This window comes from Lygodium microphyllum, chromosome 1, assembly GCF_053477565.2.
Source record: "Lygodium microphyllum isolate KBCC chromosome 1, Lygodium_microphyllum_v1.1.10, whole genome shotgun sequence".
In the NCBI taxonomy this organism is placed as follows: Eukaryota; Viridiplantae; Streptophyta; class Polypodiopsida; order Schizaeales; family Lygodiaceae; genus Lygodium; species Lygodium microphyllum.
The window spans coordinates 62,269,888-62,286,250 of record NC_141135.1 but is presented as its reverse complement, the minus strand read 5'-3'; the positions used below and the strand labels follow the sequence as shown (position 1 = coordinate 62,286,250).

The following is a 16,363-nucleotide window of genomic DNA, read 5'->3' as shown; positions in this document are numbered from 1 at the left end:
TAAAAGAGAAGAATTTGCAAAACTATTATTGGGCTAAAGCAGTTGTGAATATAGTGTATCCAAAAACTAGATTTTGCTTTGAGCCCTCATCAAGGAATTCGTGAACCATGCTACTTCTTCTAGAGCTTTCCCTCATCCCTCCACACAAATTAATGAGCTTAAACCAACATTTTGTGTTTCCCGTGAAGAACCACCATGCAAAAGTTTAGCTATTCCATTAGGGTAAGGGGGCCAGTATTATGGCATGCGGCTTGGCTGCTCGTTGCTTCCATAAATCGTGAGCACAAACATCAAATTGAATGGAGCGAGCTTGTTGCAATTGGCCTACAACAAGAAAAAAATTTCAAAGTCATTTCATTCTCCAACATCACAAATTGAAGCTGCTGAATAGATTTGTGTGCTTCACTAGATTTTGCTTTGAGCCCTCATCAAGGAATTCGTGAACCATGCTACTTCTTCTAGAGCTTTCCCTCATCCCTCCACACAAATTAATGAGCTTAAACCAACATTTTGTGTTTCCCGTGAAGAACCACCATGCAAAAGTTTAGATATTCCATTAGGGTAAGGGGGTCAGTATTATGGCATGCGGCTTGGCTGCTCGTTGCTTCCATAAATCGTGAGCACAAACATCAAATTGAATGGAGCGAGCTTGTTGCAATTGGCCTACAACAAGAAAAAAAATTCAAAGTCATTTCATTCTCCAACATCACAAATTGAAGCTGCTGAATAGATTTGCGTGCTTTAAAAAAGGTGTGCAAAAGTGATGCATCCAAGCAAGCACGAAGAAAGAAAAAAAGGCGAGCCCGAAAAAGGTTGCGGGAATCGGACCCCTAACCGTTGCAAAGCATATAAAGTCATTTCACATGTAGCCAAATGCACATTGTTTAGGTAGATCTTCGTAATTGGGCTGTGAATCCATAATAATAAAATAATTATTACCGAGGAGATGTAACTTTATCGACTCTTTACCAGATGGGTCCCGCCTACGTAGGGAAATACTTTGATCGATTAACAACTTGCAAAGTAAGCCTTCCTCATTTGATGGTGTAACCAGCTTTATAGGGGAACTCCGTATACTTTGAGTAGTGATCACCTGAGCTTTCGAATATATATCTCTGTCCGACAATTCTTTGAGTGCCTTCTCTCTGTCGCAAGGTCTAGCGAGCGCAACATGAGCACCCCCTCGTCTCAGGTAGTTCCCTTCTCTGTTCCTTTATCTAGGGTTTCGAAGTTGTCTCTGGTCGCCATTTTGCTGTCTCATGCTTTGCTTCGTTCAGAGCCTTGGAAAAGTCGCCATCAAACGCTTGCAAAGGGAAATAGCAGACTGGCAGAACAACCCTCCCGCGGGATTCAGGCTTAACCCGACAGATGACTTGCAGAGGTGCAGGCCTTCAAACCAGCCATCATCGTCGTCATCATTTACCGCCATTGATCATCCTTGGATGAATATTATCGTTAAACGTATTTGCTATCTGAATTTTAGCAGTATTATTGTTGTAGTTCTCTTGTGTGTAGAATCCCGAGGCTCACCAAAAATATTCAGTTCATTATCTACGGCTTTGTTGTCATTTTTATCATTGTGATTTCTTTATTAATGTTATCACTACTATCATCACTATTCTTATTGTTATCATTAATAACCGTTGGATTATCGTCACCTATGACTATACTACTACTATTATTGCAGCAGTGCACTGGCATTATCATTGTTGTCATTGTTTTGTGCTTGTACAAGTAGAGAGCTTCCTGATGATCCCCGTGCCATTTGTGCATTCTTGTAGATGGACCATAGAATTCTCAGGGGCTGCTGGCACATTCTATGAAGGCGAGCAGTTCCAGTTGCTTATTGAGTTCCCTGAGAAGTATCCATTGGATTCTCCTCAAGTGAGTTGGAAGTTTGGCTTTCATTGGATGCATGCTTGCCTCTATCAATGTGACGATTTCAGACATGGAAATGCATTGTGGAAAGTCGAACAAAAAATACTGGTCACATTTGATTTCGTTCTGATTGCTTATTAAATATAATGGCAGGTCGTCTTCACAGGCAATCCTCCAATTCACCCCCATATATACAGCAATGGACACATTTGTCTTGGTAATTATTTTTGTTTTTGGTCATTAACCATTCCATTCATTCGGCCTTGGATCTTTGTGAATCCAACAACCACCACATATGCTTTGACAAGTCTTTCGAACATTTATTGTACGTTTTTAAGCTGGTCAATACATTTGGTAATGTCCAAAAGAATTTTGAAGTATCATATGCTTTGACAAGTCTTTCGAACATTTATTGTACGTTTTTAAGCTGGTCAATACATTTGGTAATGTCCAAAAGAATTTTGAAGTATTTTAACAATTCATGGGCTTATGCTTTGCATGGATTGCAAGTGATGTACTAAATGCACAGCATGTGTAAAGAAACATGATAAAATTATAGCAAGTACAATAGAAAGAGAATATGCTAATGCTGAAGGCCATGCTTGCTGGAATATGTTGTAATCCTGGCAGTCAAGTAACGGTTTCCATCTTATTCTCTAATCTAGACCCAACAAAAAAATGGATTTCAACTTATCCTCTACTCAAGCTTCAATAAAAGAAATACCTGTCCTATCTTTCCAGCTTGTTAGTTGTTGTTTATGTTTCTCCCAATGTCTATGATGAGATGGTTCCTTGTGGTTCTTTGATGAGCCAAAGTCTCATATAGATCCAAGCTTGCTATATTTGAACCTATTCCATTCTCATAGGTGTCCATCTACCTACCACTTATTTAGTGTACATTCATCGTTCAGCCACTCACACAAAATGTCTTGCCCACTATAAGGTCATCTCTATTGAGTGTAAAAATGTGTTATGTACGTACACTATTGTTTCAAATTACATCATACTTCTTTCCCCCTTAAAGAAAAGTATTGGCCTCAAAACATAGTGAGAATACCTTTGCCTAATTCATGATCAATAAGTTAAATGTTACGTGCTCTTTAGTATGTAAAACATCAAGCCAACACCATATAGATAATGACATGAAGAGCATAGAACATATGTGATGTTCTACAGGAGAATTGTATCTATGGCAGCCTTAGGATCTTAATCTTAGCGTGCATGTTTCGATTTACATAGTTATACATGTCAATTCTTAGTGGAACTAGGAAGCCTGTGAAGTTTGTGAGTTGGTGTTTAGTTCTCATTCTCTTGAAGCTCGTCATGGAATTTCGTTTTCATATAGTTTTGCCGTTTGCATTTATAATATATATTCATGGTCTCTTTCATTAATTCATTGTAATTCACTTCCAATGAGTCTTGGCATGGGGTTAGTTTTATCCAAATTGAACTTCAAATGAGAGAGGAGGGATTTTGAAGTGACTTGCACTTTATGAGGCTTTACTTTTAGTAAGGAGATTTTGACTATTAGTTGACCTTGCTACATTAATCACATTATCAAATTCTCATTTCTTTTTAGCTTTTTTGAGTTATTATCATTTTCACAATGTTCTTCTTTTAGCTTTAAGACAATGGGATTATATGAAAAAGTATATCCTTGAGGATACTTGGGATCTAATAAAGGAGGAGAAAGTTAATGAAGCTGTTGTGTTTTCTTTTATGACTACATTTCTTTCAAATTTGTTAGGTTTGGATATTTTCAAAGCTATGATATTGGGAGTGTAGTTTATTCTAATCCCTTATGATTTGAAACTTACCTACCACATTACATGAGGGAGACAAACATGTGGTTGAGTATGTTGGATAAAACATGAAGTGTACATGGAGAAAAGATTCCCTCTTGTTATTGATAGATGGATGCTCCTATCGAAGGCCTCACTATGAGTAAAATAGTAGATTACTAGTTGCCATCATGTTTCTTGTACCATGTGTGGTGACATCTCATCTATTTGCGATGGGTAGAGAAATTTGAGGTTTCATTTCTAGGCTTTGGACTTCAGTCACATTGCAAAGAACTATTGGTTTGAGTATGATCTTGGGATGGGAGACTCAATACTTAATCTCAATACTTAATTTGGTATACACAAACAACACGGATTGCACAAAAAGAGAGTTTACGCCCAGTATTCTTAGGTTGATAAAAAAAAATAAAGATCACAGAAAATTGAAAACAGTCAATAGACAAAGTCAAATGCCAATAGATGTTGTCGCCGAGTCTTAGAGAGCAGTAAATGCTGAAAATGCAGCAATAAAATATTCGAAAACTGTAAATGCAGGCTGAACAGACATTATATGCTGATGCAGGCCACCAATCAGGCATTAAATGGAAAACGCAGGCAGCAACAAGTCAACTTGCAGCAGGGAGCAGTTGCTAGATCAGCGGGGATGTAGATGGCCTATGATCAGCAGAGCACCAAGAGCCTAGATCATGCAGTCTGACACTGTGTTAGAAGTGGTGTAGCAATGGAAGCATCGACAAATGCTGAAATAAATTGCTGAACACAAGTTAAAAGAGAAAGAAAATATAAGAATACTACAAAAGAAGAGAGCTTAGAGATGTTCTCGGGAAATGGAATCCATATACCAAACACGAGTCACGTACAACAGTGACTCATTGACTGCGTGGTACTGGTATTGGCTCCTCTCTCCAATAGAAAGTCCACTTGATGAATGATGATGATGATGATGATGAGGGAAAGGAGCCTCTAGAATATATAGGCTATAAATGTGACCCTAGTAAATGTTCGTTGGTGAGTATTAATGTTGTAAAATGCCAAGCAAATAAAATGCCTAAAATCTATACAAATGTGCCTAGTCCATTAGGCATACATCGACTTAGATATGAGCTGACAATCTTGCTAACACAATCGAATGTTTCTTTTATTGGCCAACATTGTGAAGAGATATTTACAATTTCATTGAAGTTTGCTTAGTATGTCAAAAAACAAAGTATGACAAGCAAAAGACTCTAGTATTGTTGTAAGCTTTTTTGATGCCTAATGGTCACGGTAACCATGAAATGTGTTTCATTGCCATTGAAATGATTCTTAAATGTAAAAGAATGGTTTTTCTCGCTTTTTTGAGATTTTATTGTAGACCTTGTTCATAGGATACTATTTTTACTGATCTTGTGTACAAAAAAAAAACATCATTTGTTGACATAAAAGGATTTGCATGGTATAAATGCATAAGTTGAAACTCATTGTTTATAAATAAACCTATTTCATATGTATTATTCAATTGTTTCACTTGGTGTTTCACTTGGAACTTGCCCAAGGATGAAACATTTCGGAGTGAAACGCAACGTTGGAGTGGTGAAATGTTTCATGGGTGAAAGATGTTTCATAGTAATCTATCACATTGGATTTCATCTTAGGGATTTGAAGCACACCTAAAGGTCATATGATTTGGTTTATAAGTGATAGATTCAATAAGTAATTACATTTTATTCCATGTTATAAAACATTGAAATCTTGACAAGTTGCAAGACTTTTCATTCAATATATCTTAATATTGTACGGTATGCCTTCCTTTTGAAATCATCCTAGACAGACATTCCAAATTCACAAGTAATATTTGGTGTACTTCATTTGAGTACTTAGGAACCACTTTAAACTCATTATCTTTTCATCCTCAAACTAATGACCAAATGGAGATGATGAATCTCACTCTTTTGAATATGTTGAAAGCTTGTATTAGTAAAGTTAAGTCACAATGGAAGATGTATCTTCCATTGTTGGAGTTTGCTTACAATAATACAATGTATTCATCCATAAAGAAAGCTGTAAATAAGGTATTAGAGGGTAGAGTAAGTCCTCCAACCATTCGGACTAAGGAAAATATTCATGAGTTTGCTTTAGATTTCAAAACAACAATGGATTAAGTTCGAGCCACTATCAAAGCTACCTAAGAGTGACAAAAGAAGCAAGCAAATAGATGAAGAAGATATTTAGCTTTTAAAAATGGTTAATACTTTTTGCTAAAGTTTGATAAAGGCAGGCTAAAATAAGACTTCGATCAAAATTTATATTTTCCAAGGCCCTCTAGTAGATACTTTGGGTCTTCTAAAGTAATTGATAAAATAAGTGAAGTTTCTTATTGGTTTGAGTTTTATGCTCATTGAAAAATATACAATGCTTTTCATTTAAGGCTTACACAGGATTAGAACTAGTGAAACTCATTATTGAAGATCTCCGAAAGTTGAAGAAACAAAACAAATCTTGTAACTTGAATGAATTGTTGAAATTAAAAAAATTACCTATAATAGATGCGTAGTGGATAGATGAAAAATTATGAAGGATTATCTAGATATTTTTCAATTATATGAAGAATGTTTTTAGTTGAAAAAAGCCGAAGGACTGCCACAACATAAAAAAATTTGTATTCTTTTTATTAATTTGAATATTTAATAGTTTATTGAATTTATCTTCTTTATGATTACTAGACTAGATATCTAGAATAGTGCATTAGAGCTGGCCATTGAGCTAAACACTATGCATTGGTGTGCATCTATGCGCACTTGTGTATACAAGCATGCATTGCTTTACACGTGTGCACCCATGCATGTACACGTACTCATATGTATATTCGTAGGCACTTGTGAATGCAAGTTTTCAACCATCTTAATACACCCATCGCAAATGGAGATTAACACTCCTCTTAGGCCTTGCACCGTGCACTTTCACTTGTGTTTTCTTGCAATTACTCAATACTAAAACCTTTCACACACACACACATACACACACACACACACACACAGAGTTTTTTTTTTTGGTAATATCTAGTGCAATATATTTATGTGCTCACAAATTTACAAGCTGGGGAACCCCGGAAAAGGGGGCTATCCCAAACTATCAGAAGCATAAAAAGAAAAGCTCTATGTAGGAAGCATCCATGTCACCCTCATAGCTGGCATCATATAGAGATTGCCGCAATGAGCTCGGAAGGATTGATATTGCTGGTGATTTTGGCGACCCAAGTATGCCAAATTACAATCACTCCAGATTGTCTAAAGAGCCCAATATCTCACCCAAAAAAGAAAGAGTGAGTATTGAGACAAAGAACACATAAATCGGCCAAAGAGCCAGAAACGTTTCCCAAAGCTATGACTTGGGAAATGAAGCCGAAGCGAATATGAAATTCTCCTGAGGAGGATCTTGGGACAATGCCAAAATAAATGAGGGACAGTCTCTGAGGGAGCCAAACATCTCAGACATGTGGATGATGCAATGTGATGTTTAGCAAGTGTGACCCCACTGACAGTGTGCCTGTCAAACATCTCCAAAGAAAAAGCCTTTGTTTCAGTGGCATTTTACGCTTCCAGAGCATCCTAAGATTCTTCCGCCACCATGCAAGAGACTTCGTTAAGTGCCATAGAGAATTAGCATGCTGTTGAATCCATGGGGCAAGCTAAAGAAGCTTGTATACTTTGATGGAAGTTAAGGCAGAGAGAGAGAGAGAGAGAGAGAGAGAGAGAGAGAGAGAACCGAAACCGTCTATGCATGTTATGGGATACGGCCAGGAAAAGGCCTGCGTGGCTTCGCCTCAATTGCGCTGGCATGCATCCTTTGCATTTTCGCCTGAAATGGGGCAATTTTGCCGGACACTGCTTTTCATGTGGTAAATTAGGGCATTTTGTAGCTGAATGCCTGGAACGGCAACTGTCTTCTGAGGAGGCGCAGGTTGTGCAGCCCAAGGATGACATGGTGCTTGATGCCCAGACACAGGAGACCCTTCAGCCCCCTACTGTCATGGGAAAAGGTAAACAACAGGTCCGAGCTTTGGATTCTCCTAGCTCTGATTGGATTGAGGCACGACAAAAAAAAGGTAAAAAGTTGGACGCAGGCCTGGCAGATCCTGGGCCTCATGTTTCCCCGGATTCCATGCGCACGTACACGCGCAGGAAAGACATGGTCACCCCACAGCAGGTTGTGCGTACCATGGCCCCGTCAGCCCCCCGCAATCCGTCTTCAAGGAAAGTCTATTCCGAGGGCCCCAAGGGCCCACCTGCTAAGCTGGCGTTTGATGCGAAAGGCAATGTGATTACTCCTTGGGATAGGCGTTATCCCCGCCCTGCTCCCAAGGTAGTGGATTTCCCTTCTACCTCTAAAGCAGGTTGCCCGAATTCATTTGCAGTATTGGCTGATTTTTTGGATGAGGGTGTCCTGGATGCCCTCGCGGAAAAGATGCAATCGAGGCAACAGGCGCCTCGTTCCTGACTTCCTTTGTTTGAAAATATATGAAGATTGCCACGTGGAACGTGCGAGGCATTTGCTCTCGCCATAAGCAGCATACCATGTGGTCTGTCTTGCATGAAAATCAGTGGGATGTATTATGTGCAGTGGAGCACAAAAGTCATGGGGAGGCAGGAAAGGTTGTGGATTGTCGTGGATTTCGTCTGTTTTATGCAGGGACAAATGCTAAGCATTATTCGGGCGTGCTGATGATTGTTCATGAGAAATACCAGCCTGTTCTTGTTAAAAATGATGTGCACGGCCGCTTTCTGGTAATCGAAGTCCTATTTGAAGGTGAGATTTTATGGCTGCTGGGACTTTATGCTCCCAATGATCCCACATCCCGACGGGATCTATGGTTGACTTTGCAGGGCTCCATGGCACTTGGCCGCAAAGGGTTTTTGATGGGAGATTTCAATATGTGTGTTGACTCTTCGCAGTCCACCTCAGGGCATTCGGTAATGGATACGCCAGAAAGCCGGGTGTGGAACTCCTTTGCTTTGCACATACTTAAGCAAGATCTTTGGTCGTGGCTTCACCCTTCTGTTTCAGGTTTTACTTTTCATTCTGCGCAATATGCAACCACTTGGTCACGACTGGACAGAATGTATATCATGCAGGGGGATGATTTTCTTTCCGAGATGCTGGAGATGAAGGTCTTGCAGCAATATGCGTTGTCGGATTATTTTCCCCTCCAGCTTGAGATGCGGGCACAATCTGTTGCACCTTTTATGCAGTTCCTGGATAAGCTCCCTTTACGCTTCAACTCCTCTTATTTGAAGCATCCAATTTTTCAGGATTATATGCAGCAACTGATTGAGAGGTTCTTATTGGACTTCGCCTCTGAGGGCTTGGCTTCGTTTGCACGCCTGCTCTCTAATGTGCAGCGGGTTGCTCGGCAGTATGGGATTCACACTGCCTCTCTTTGTCGCCGCCGTCGACTTGCAGCAGAGGACTTATTGGCCTTGGTCCGTTCCTTGCTCTTGGATTCCCCAGATGATGATTTTCTGCTGTCACTGGAGCGGCGTTTGGCCCATCTTATTCAAGTCTTTAGCTTGAAATCTTATCAGCAGGCCAAGCTGCATAACTTGACTGACACATTGCACGATAATGCTTGCCAGTCTCATAAGTTCTTTCGCGCCTTGCATGCTTCTCCGGTTCGCGAAAATATGACTCGACTTCAGGACTCGGAAGGTCGCATGGTCACTGATCTGCAGACCATTATCAATATGTGCAGAAATTATTTTATGGATCTTTTTGGTTCTTCATCCTTGCCGTCTAGCCAGGCTACGCATGCCCGCTCGGTCTTCTATCAGCTGGTCCACCAGCAGGTTCCGCTTGATTTGCAAGCCTCTTTGGAGGCGGATATTTGCGAAGAGGAGGTTATGGATGTGTTGTTGCACCTGCCTAAGGATAAAAGTCCTGGTTGGGATGGTCTCACTAATGAATTTTTTGAGCACTCAGCCACGCAGTTGGTAAAGCCTTTGGTGGTCATGTTCCAGCAGGTTTGGGAAACAGGGGTCATGCCTTCTTCATGGAAAGAAGGCCTCATCAAACTGATCCCCAAGATCCCTTCGCCGTCAAAGCTGCAACACTGGAGACCAATTTCGTTGATGGGCGTGATGTATAAAATCTTTTCCAAAGTGCTGGCAAATCGGCTTCACAAGCACCTTCCAGCTCTTGTGCACCCCCTCCAATATGGTTTCATTAAGGGACGCAACATTTTGCACAATATCTTGAATGTGCAAATGGCTATTGATTATGCGAGGCACTCCAATCAGCAAGTGGTCTTGATTCAACTGGACCTGGAAAAGGCGTTTGACTGTGTGGACTGGTCTTTCCTTGCAGAGCTTATGTCTGCTATGGGCTTTGGGATCCGCATGTCCCGATTGATCTACACCATTAGTACTGAGGCTTCTTCAAGACTTATGCTTAATGGTGGGGTCACAGAGCCATTTCTCCTTGCACGCTCGCTCAGACAAGGCTGCCCTTTGAGTCCTCTCTTCTTTGCCTTGGCGACTCACCCGGTCCTTTCAATGTTATCCTCCATGGCGGCTTCTGCCCAGCTGGCAGGGTTATCTCTTCCTTTGGGGCAGCACTTCATTAGCCAATCCTTGGCTGATGACTCCTTTATGATTTTGCAGGCGGACAGGGATAACATTCGCAAGGCATTAGATGTTTGGACGCTCTTTGGTCAAGCTTCTGGTCTTCGCATCAATGCCTTCAAGTCAGCCATTCTCAGTTGCACGGAGCCTGATTTAGAGTCATTAGGCTGGCAGGGCCAGGTGGTTTCTCGTGGCGCGATTGTCAGGCATCTTGGATACCCATTGGGGGTGGATGTACGGCCAAAGGCCCTGCTGGAGTGGATTTCACACAAACTGGCCGTGAAGTTTATGTATTGGAAGTCGCAAGCCTGGCCGTTCCATGTCCGCCTCAAAGTGGCTCAGACAATTATGCTACCAATGCTGACGTATTTCCTGCCATTACTGCCATGGACGCCCAGTACTTTGAAGGCTCTTACTCATCCCATTCGTTTCATGCTATGGAAGAAAGATTCACTGCAGGCAGGCATTTCCTGGATTTCATGGTCACATGCATGTACCCCTAAGCGCATGGGTGGTGGAGCTATTTTGGATGCAGAAACTCATATGCTGGCTCTTCGTTGGTCTCTGTTTCGTGCCATGTGTGTGGATCATCACCCGTGGACCATCATAGCCCGTTATTTTCTTGAGGACAGCGGCCTCCGCCAGGGTAACACACGGCTTCGAGCCTCATGGTGGCATGTCCTTAATGCTGACGCTCGTTTCTCCAATCCCTCTTCCTCTTTGTTAGTGCATTTGGTCGGCTCTTGGAAAGTGGTGCTCCAAAAGGCCCGTTGGCATCCTGTAGGAGACCGCGTGCAGACAAATTCTTTTCAGCTGGAATTGTTGGCGGTATCCACATTACTTTCATGGGAAGATAAACATCAGCTCAGACCAAGATTTAACCGCATGGCCCGTTTGGGTGTGACTTCGATTGCGGATGCTACCCTTGCCACTCGCAATGTCCTTGCATCATTTCGGACTGCTAGGAGACTTTTCAGGATCCCGCGCGGATACCGTGATTTGTGGGGGAAGCTTTCCTCGGAACTTCAGGGTAGGCAACCCTTTCCTGCCCTGGCTATGGATCGCCCTTGGCAGGACTGGGACCTTGCAGGCCGGTTGAGTCTGGAAAATGCCTCTACTAATCAGGTGTATCATCTTCTCATTAAAGATCACCAATGGTTGGGCGTGAAAGTTAATGCTGTTTGGGGCCTGCGGAAATCACTGTCATGGTGGCAGGCAACGCTGATGGAGGGATGGCAGAACAAGACACCTTTCAAATGCAAGGTCTTTCTGTGGCGGGTAATGATTGGTGGTCTTCCTCTTGCCTCGGCCCTTTCCAAGCGTCGAATCTCGAATGGCACTTGCTTCTTCTACACCACTTCGGCGGAATCGGCCCGACATCGTTTTCTTTCTTGCCCGCTCGCCAAGAATATCTGGTCGCTCTTGTCACGAATCTGGCACGCGGTGGTGGGGTTTTCACTGACTCCCTTCGATTGGGTTTTTGTGCGCCCGAAGTATCCCACACCACCACCGTTACATATGAAGATCTTATTCCATTTTTTCAGATACTGGGGATGCTGGCACATTTGGACCACCCGAAATGCTTTTCTCTTTGATTCGGCTTCTAATGTACCGCGACATATAGCAAGGCTTAAAGGGCTCTTGCATTGGCAGCTAGATCTCATCAGGCACTCTGACTTGCTCCCTCGGGAGGATTTGTATTCCTGGCATTTGGCAATTGCCTCTGGGTCCTTGCCATGATTGGTGTAACTTTTTAGTACCCTAGTCCGGGGATTTCCCGCACGTTGGCCTATGGCCCTCGTGCCTCTTGTAATCGTGTAATCATGTAATCTTGTACTTTCTTCGTAATTAATACAATTACCTTTTACGAAAAAAAGAGAGAGAGAGAGAGAGAGAGAGATACACACACACACACACACACATCACAAAGTATGGCCATAGAGGTAAGTATCAGAACACTTGTCATATTATCTCCCTAGTGTTAAAACACTTGTCACACAATCCTCCTAGTGTTTCACCACTTATCACATCTCATGACATGTCATTGAACACTTGTGCTACTCCACTTTCTCTTTTTACACTCACTCTCCTCTTTCTCCTATAAAGAGAGCTTCTTTTTTCTCATTCTACATTAGTTTTCTTGGCCGTAAACTCATGTACAATAGCCAAAGATAGTCTGAAGTTGGCCCTATCCATCTCCATCATCATCCTCGACTCCTCCATCATCGAATCAAATATCTCCATATTTCCTCTTTTTTCATTGTGTTTTTATAGGAGAGCAGACTTGTAAATTGATTATAGTATCTCCTTCGCACGAGCTCCTCTTTCATTTCAAGAACAAAGAAGAAAACCATATTAATGTATTGCTATTCAACAACGGAGAAAGACTAATTTTTCCTCCTTTAAAGTGAAACATAGAGAGAAATTTTGCCTATCTCATATGCTTCTCTAACAACTTTGTTTGCGTCAGAAAGTACCTCAAAGTTTAATGGTTTGTCTGTACTGTAAAATTAGCCCCCAACAAATAATGTTTCTACGTAGACAATACATGAATTACAGCCAAGAGCTCTAGCTTCTTTCTCATAGACTTGCAAATTCTTTTTTGCATCGTGGAGAATTCAGCTCTCATAAGCCACAACTCAGCCGTTGTGCATAAGAACAGTCCCAATGATGTTACCGCATGCATCACATTGAACTACGAATGACTTCCTTAGATTGGGTAACACAAGCACATGATTTGAAGTCATCTTTTTCTTCAAAATTTTAAATGCTGAAATTTTTACTGTTGTCCATATAAATGGCACATCCTTCTTTTGCAAAGCATGCAATGGAGATGCAATTTTAGCAAACCCGTATATATACTTTGTGTAGTAAGAACATAAACCCAAGAAACTGCGGATCTCATGCACATTTCTAAAAGCCATGATCGTATTGCCTTAACCTTTGCAGGGTCCATGTGACTACCATCAGCTAATATAGTATGCCCCAAAAAGTGGATTTTATGCAAGAAGAATTCACTTTTCTTATCATTGATAACGAGCCTATGCTCACGCAATTCATTGAACACAATGTCTAATTGTCTTCTATGCTTTGCCTTGTTTTTTGAATATATAATCATGTCATCAAAGTAAGTGTTTACAAATCCTTTATGTGGCTTGAAGATGTGATTCATCATCTGATCAAAAGTGGCGGGAGCATTCGTAAGTTTAAAAGGCATAAGAAAAAACTCATACAATCCAAAAGATGTCCTGAAAGTTGTCTTAGGTACATCTTCGGATCTCATGCACGTCTGATGATATCCACTTTTGCCATGAACCATCATTTTTTTGCATCAACAGTATTGGAGAACAAAAAGGAGATGAGTTGGGCTAAATCAGCTCTTTTTCTAACAGCTCATTCATGTGACATAGAATCTCCTTCTATTGGGTTGCACTGACTCTATATGGTGGCTTATTAGGTGGGCTACATGCGGGGATAAAATCTATGCCCTGATCTTCTGGCCACAGGTGATAGCTGCCCTAGAAGTGACTGAGAGAAGCAATTAACATACATTTTTAGAAATGACATGCAATCCCTCTCTAACTTAGATATGTTTCCAACATTCTCACTATCATCTTATCCTTAGTAAAAACCAAGTATGCTGAAAGATGATTTTTCATTACGTTAGAAATGGCAGTTGTAGATACAACAGGGATGCATTCACCTTTCAACTTTACATGAAGTGCGACTATCTTTTCCTTATGTTGAATAGTGATCTTTTTGGCTCGAGAATCAATTACTGTATGCATACGGTGACACCATGACTTTACAACATGGACATATTCACCTTTCAACTTTACATAAAGTGTGAGTACCTTTTCCTTATGTTGAACAATGATCTTTTTGGCACGAGAATCTATCACTGCATGCATATGGTGACACCATGACTTTCCAAGCAATATATCGCAACCCTCAAGCGGAGTAATGAAGAACTCTTTGCCGTCTACATATCCTTGTGTATACAACCGAAGCTTTCCAATGAGCGGTGTGACAGGCTCTGCATGGCCTTTACATGCCATTTCAACTTTTCCCATGGGTTTCACCTCATCCTCTTTGATGCCTAGGTGGGTTGCCATGTCAACAGAGATGAAGTTGGCTCATGCACCATTATCGAAAAAAATCAATGCGTGCTGATTCCTAATTTTGCCCCATGCTCTGCACAACTCAGTAGCATCATCATTGGGCTGATCACTAACAATATTGAGCACCAATCCTATTGATCTTTTGGGCTTCTTTCCTTTAGAATCTCCTTGATTTTTTGATTTTTCAGCTTGCTACCTATTGGGACAGTCCCTTGCAATGTGACTCTCCTGTTCACAAATAAAACATTTATTTGCAGCTATCAATTCCCTATGTTGTGCTAATGTTTTCAAGGCCTTTCTTTGCTGTTTTGGCCTCTTTTCAGGTTCATTTTTAGATTTGCCCCTTTTCTCAGCCTTAAATAACTTTTTATTCGGCTTCTCCCCACTCTCTAGGAAGCCTGAATCCTTCCCATGCAACAAAGTATAGGTTGTAGTAGTAGTCTCTATGAGCTGTGACATGCTAGACACAGTGGATTCAATGCAAAACTCCTTGATTCCTTTGGGCAGCCCATAAACTTCTTTTTCCACTTGCTTATGAAGGGGTACGGGGCGATAAAAAGCAATAGGCAGCAATACATTCCAAAACTTCTTATTATATTGCTCCAAATTCTTACATTCCTTAGCATCCAGCTTATTCCAAGCTATCATGATGTCCGCCTCAAAGGTGTTGAGCTAAAATATGCATTACTTGCTGATTAGCCTCTTAAACAGTCCCAAAACACACTAAAAATGCTCTTTTAGAGTAAAACCCTAAAACGGGGAATGGTTCGAGAGAGTTCAGTGGAAACCCTAAAACGAGGAGCGGTTTGAGAGAGTTTAGTGGAAACCCTAATTTTTGGGGCGTCCTTCCACATCTATAAATAGACAGGCTGCCCCCATTCAGCCTCATTCCATCTGTGCAGGTTTCATACTCTCTCGTGCAGATTTCAGCCATCAGTCTACCTCCATGTGGCTGTCCAGCCCTTGCGACTGTCGCCACCTCTCCCTCCAGCCTCGCGGTGCCCTGACGCCTTCTTCCAATTGTTGCCCACTATCAGGCGCCATCTCCCAGGCTGCGTTTGGCCTCCAACTACCATCGCCAGCATCTCCAACGTCAGGCGATATCCTGCAGCCTGCGTTTGCATCCTTTTGGAGCCACGTAGTGTCATCTCCCCACTTTGCAATTGTCACCTCTGTCTCTGGCAGCTCTTGGTGTCAGCGTTTTGCAGTTTCCTCTCTCTTCACTCTCCGACTGGTGGTCACAAACTGGGGATCCGTCTCCGGTGGACGCCACACTCCAACATTGCTCTACCCTTGAGCACACTGTACACTCTTACATTCATTTACAACATTCATTCACTTCAGAGTTGCGTTCTCTCTTTCCCTTCTTCTATTTGTGTTTGAGTTTTGTGTTTAGGGTTTGAGTTTTGCGTTTAGGGTTTGAGTTTTGCCCTCTGTGTCTTTGTCCGTGTCTGTCTCTTTGTGTTTCTGTTGTGGTCATACACTTTGTTGTCCTCAGTGCAAACCCTAGCAGTTTTCTTCACAAAAGGTACTTGTCAGTCAATTCGATGCAAACATTTGCTTGAATTGTACCCATGTTGATGGTGCTCTACCTTGCATCAAAAGAGTGGACCACCACTGTAATGCATTCCCTTTTAAGAAAGTGGTCGCCTTTCAAAGCTTCGAGGACTCAGTGATGTTCCCCCTTGAATATGTTGCATCAAATTGTTGAATGAAAGTCAAAGCTTTCAATCTATCTTGTGCACCACTGAAGGACTCAAACTTCACTGCTTTTCCACCCTCATCATAGTCTTTTGCTGCCCCTTTGGGTGTCAAGTTGTCATACACTGGCTATTGCAAAAAGGGTGCATTTGCTAAATTTACATCAAAACCAATGCCAAACAGGGCATTTGCATGACCAGCATTCATTCCTTGAGCCCCATAAGCATTTGGGGCTGTAGATATAGTACCAAACATGCTATTTGTG

At 41.6% G+C, this 16,363-nt stretch overlaps 1 protein-coding gene across 1 annotated transcript in view; it reads left to right on the top strand.

Moving 5' to 3' along the window:
• The first annotated feature begins 1,032 nt into the window (after positions 1–1,032).
• LOC148041185 (ubiquitin-conjugating enzyme 15-like) overlaps positions 1,033–16,363 on the top strand; it is an 83,189-nt gene continuing 67,858 nt past the window's right edge. Inside the window, exons 1-4 of the mRNA XM_087677491.1 lie at positions 1,033–1,192; positions 1,278–1,381; positions 1,782–1,884; positions 2,032–2,095. Coding sequence (XP_087533617.1) covers positions 1,172–1,192; positions 1,278–1,381; positions 1,782–1,884; positions 2,032–2,095 — 292 coding nt within the window. The 5' untranslated portion in view covers positions 1,033–1,171. The remainder of the gene's footprint in view (positions 1,193–1,277; positions 1,382–1,781; positions 1,885–2,031; positions 2,096–16,363) is intronic.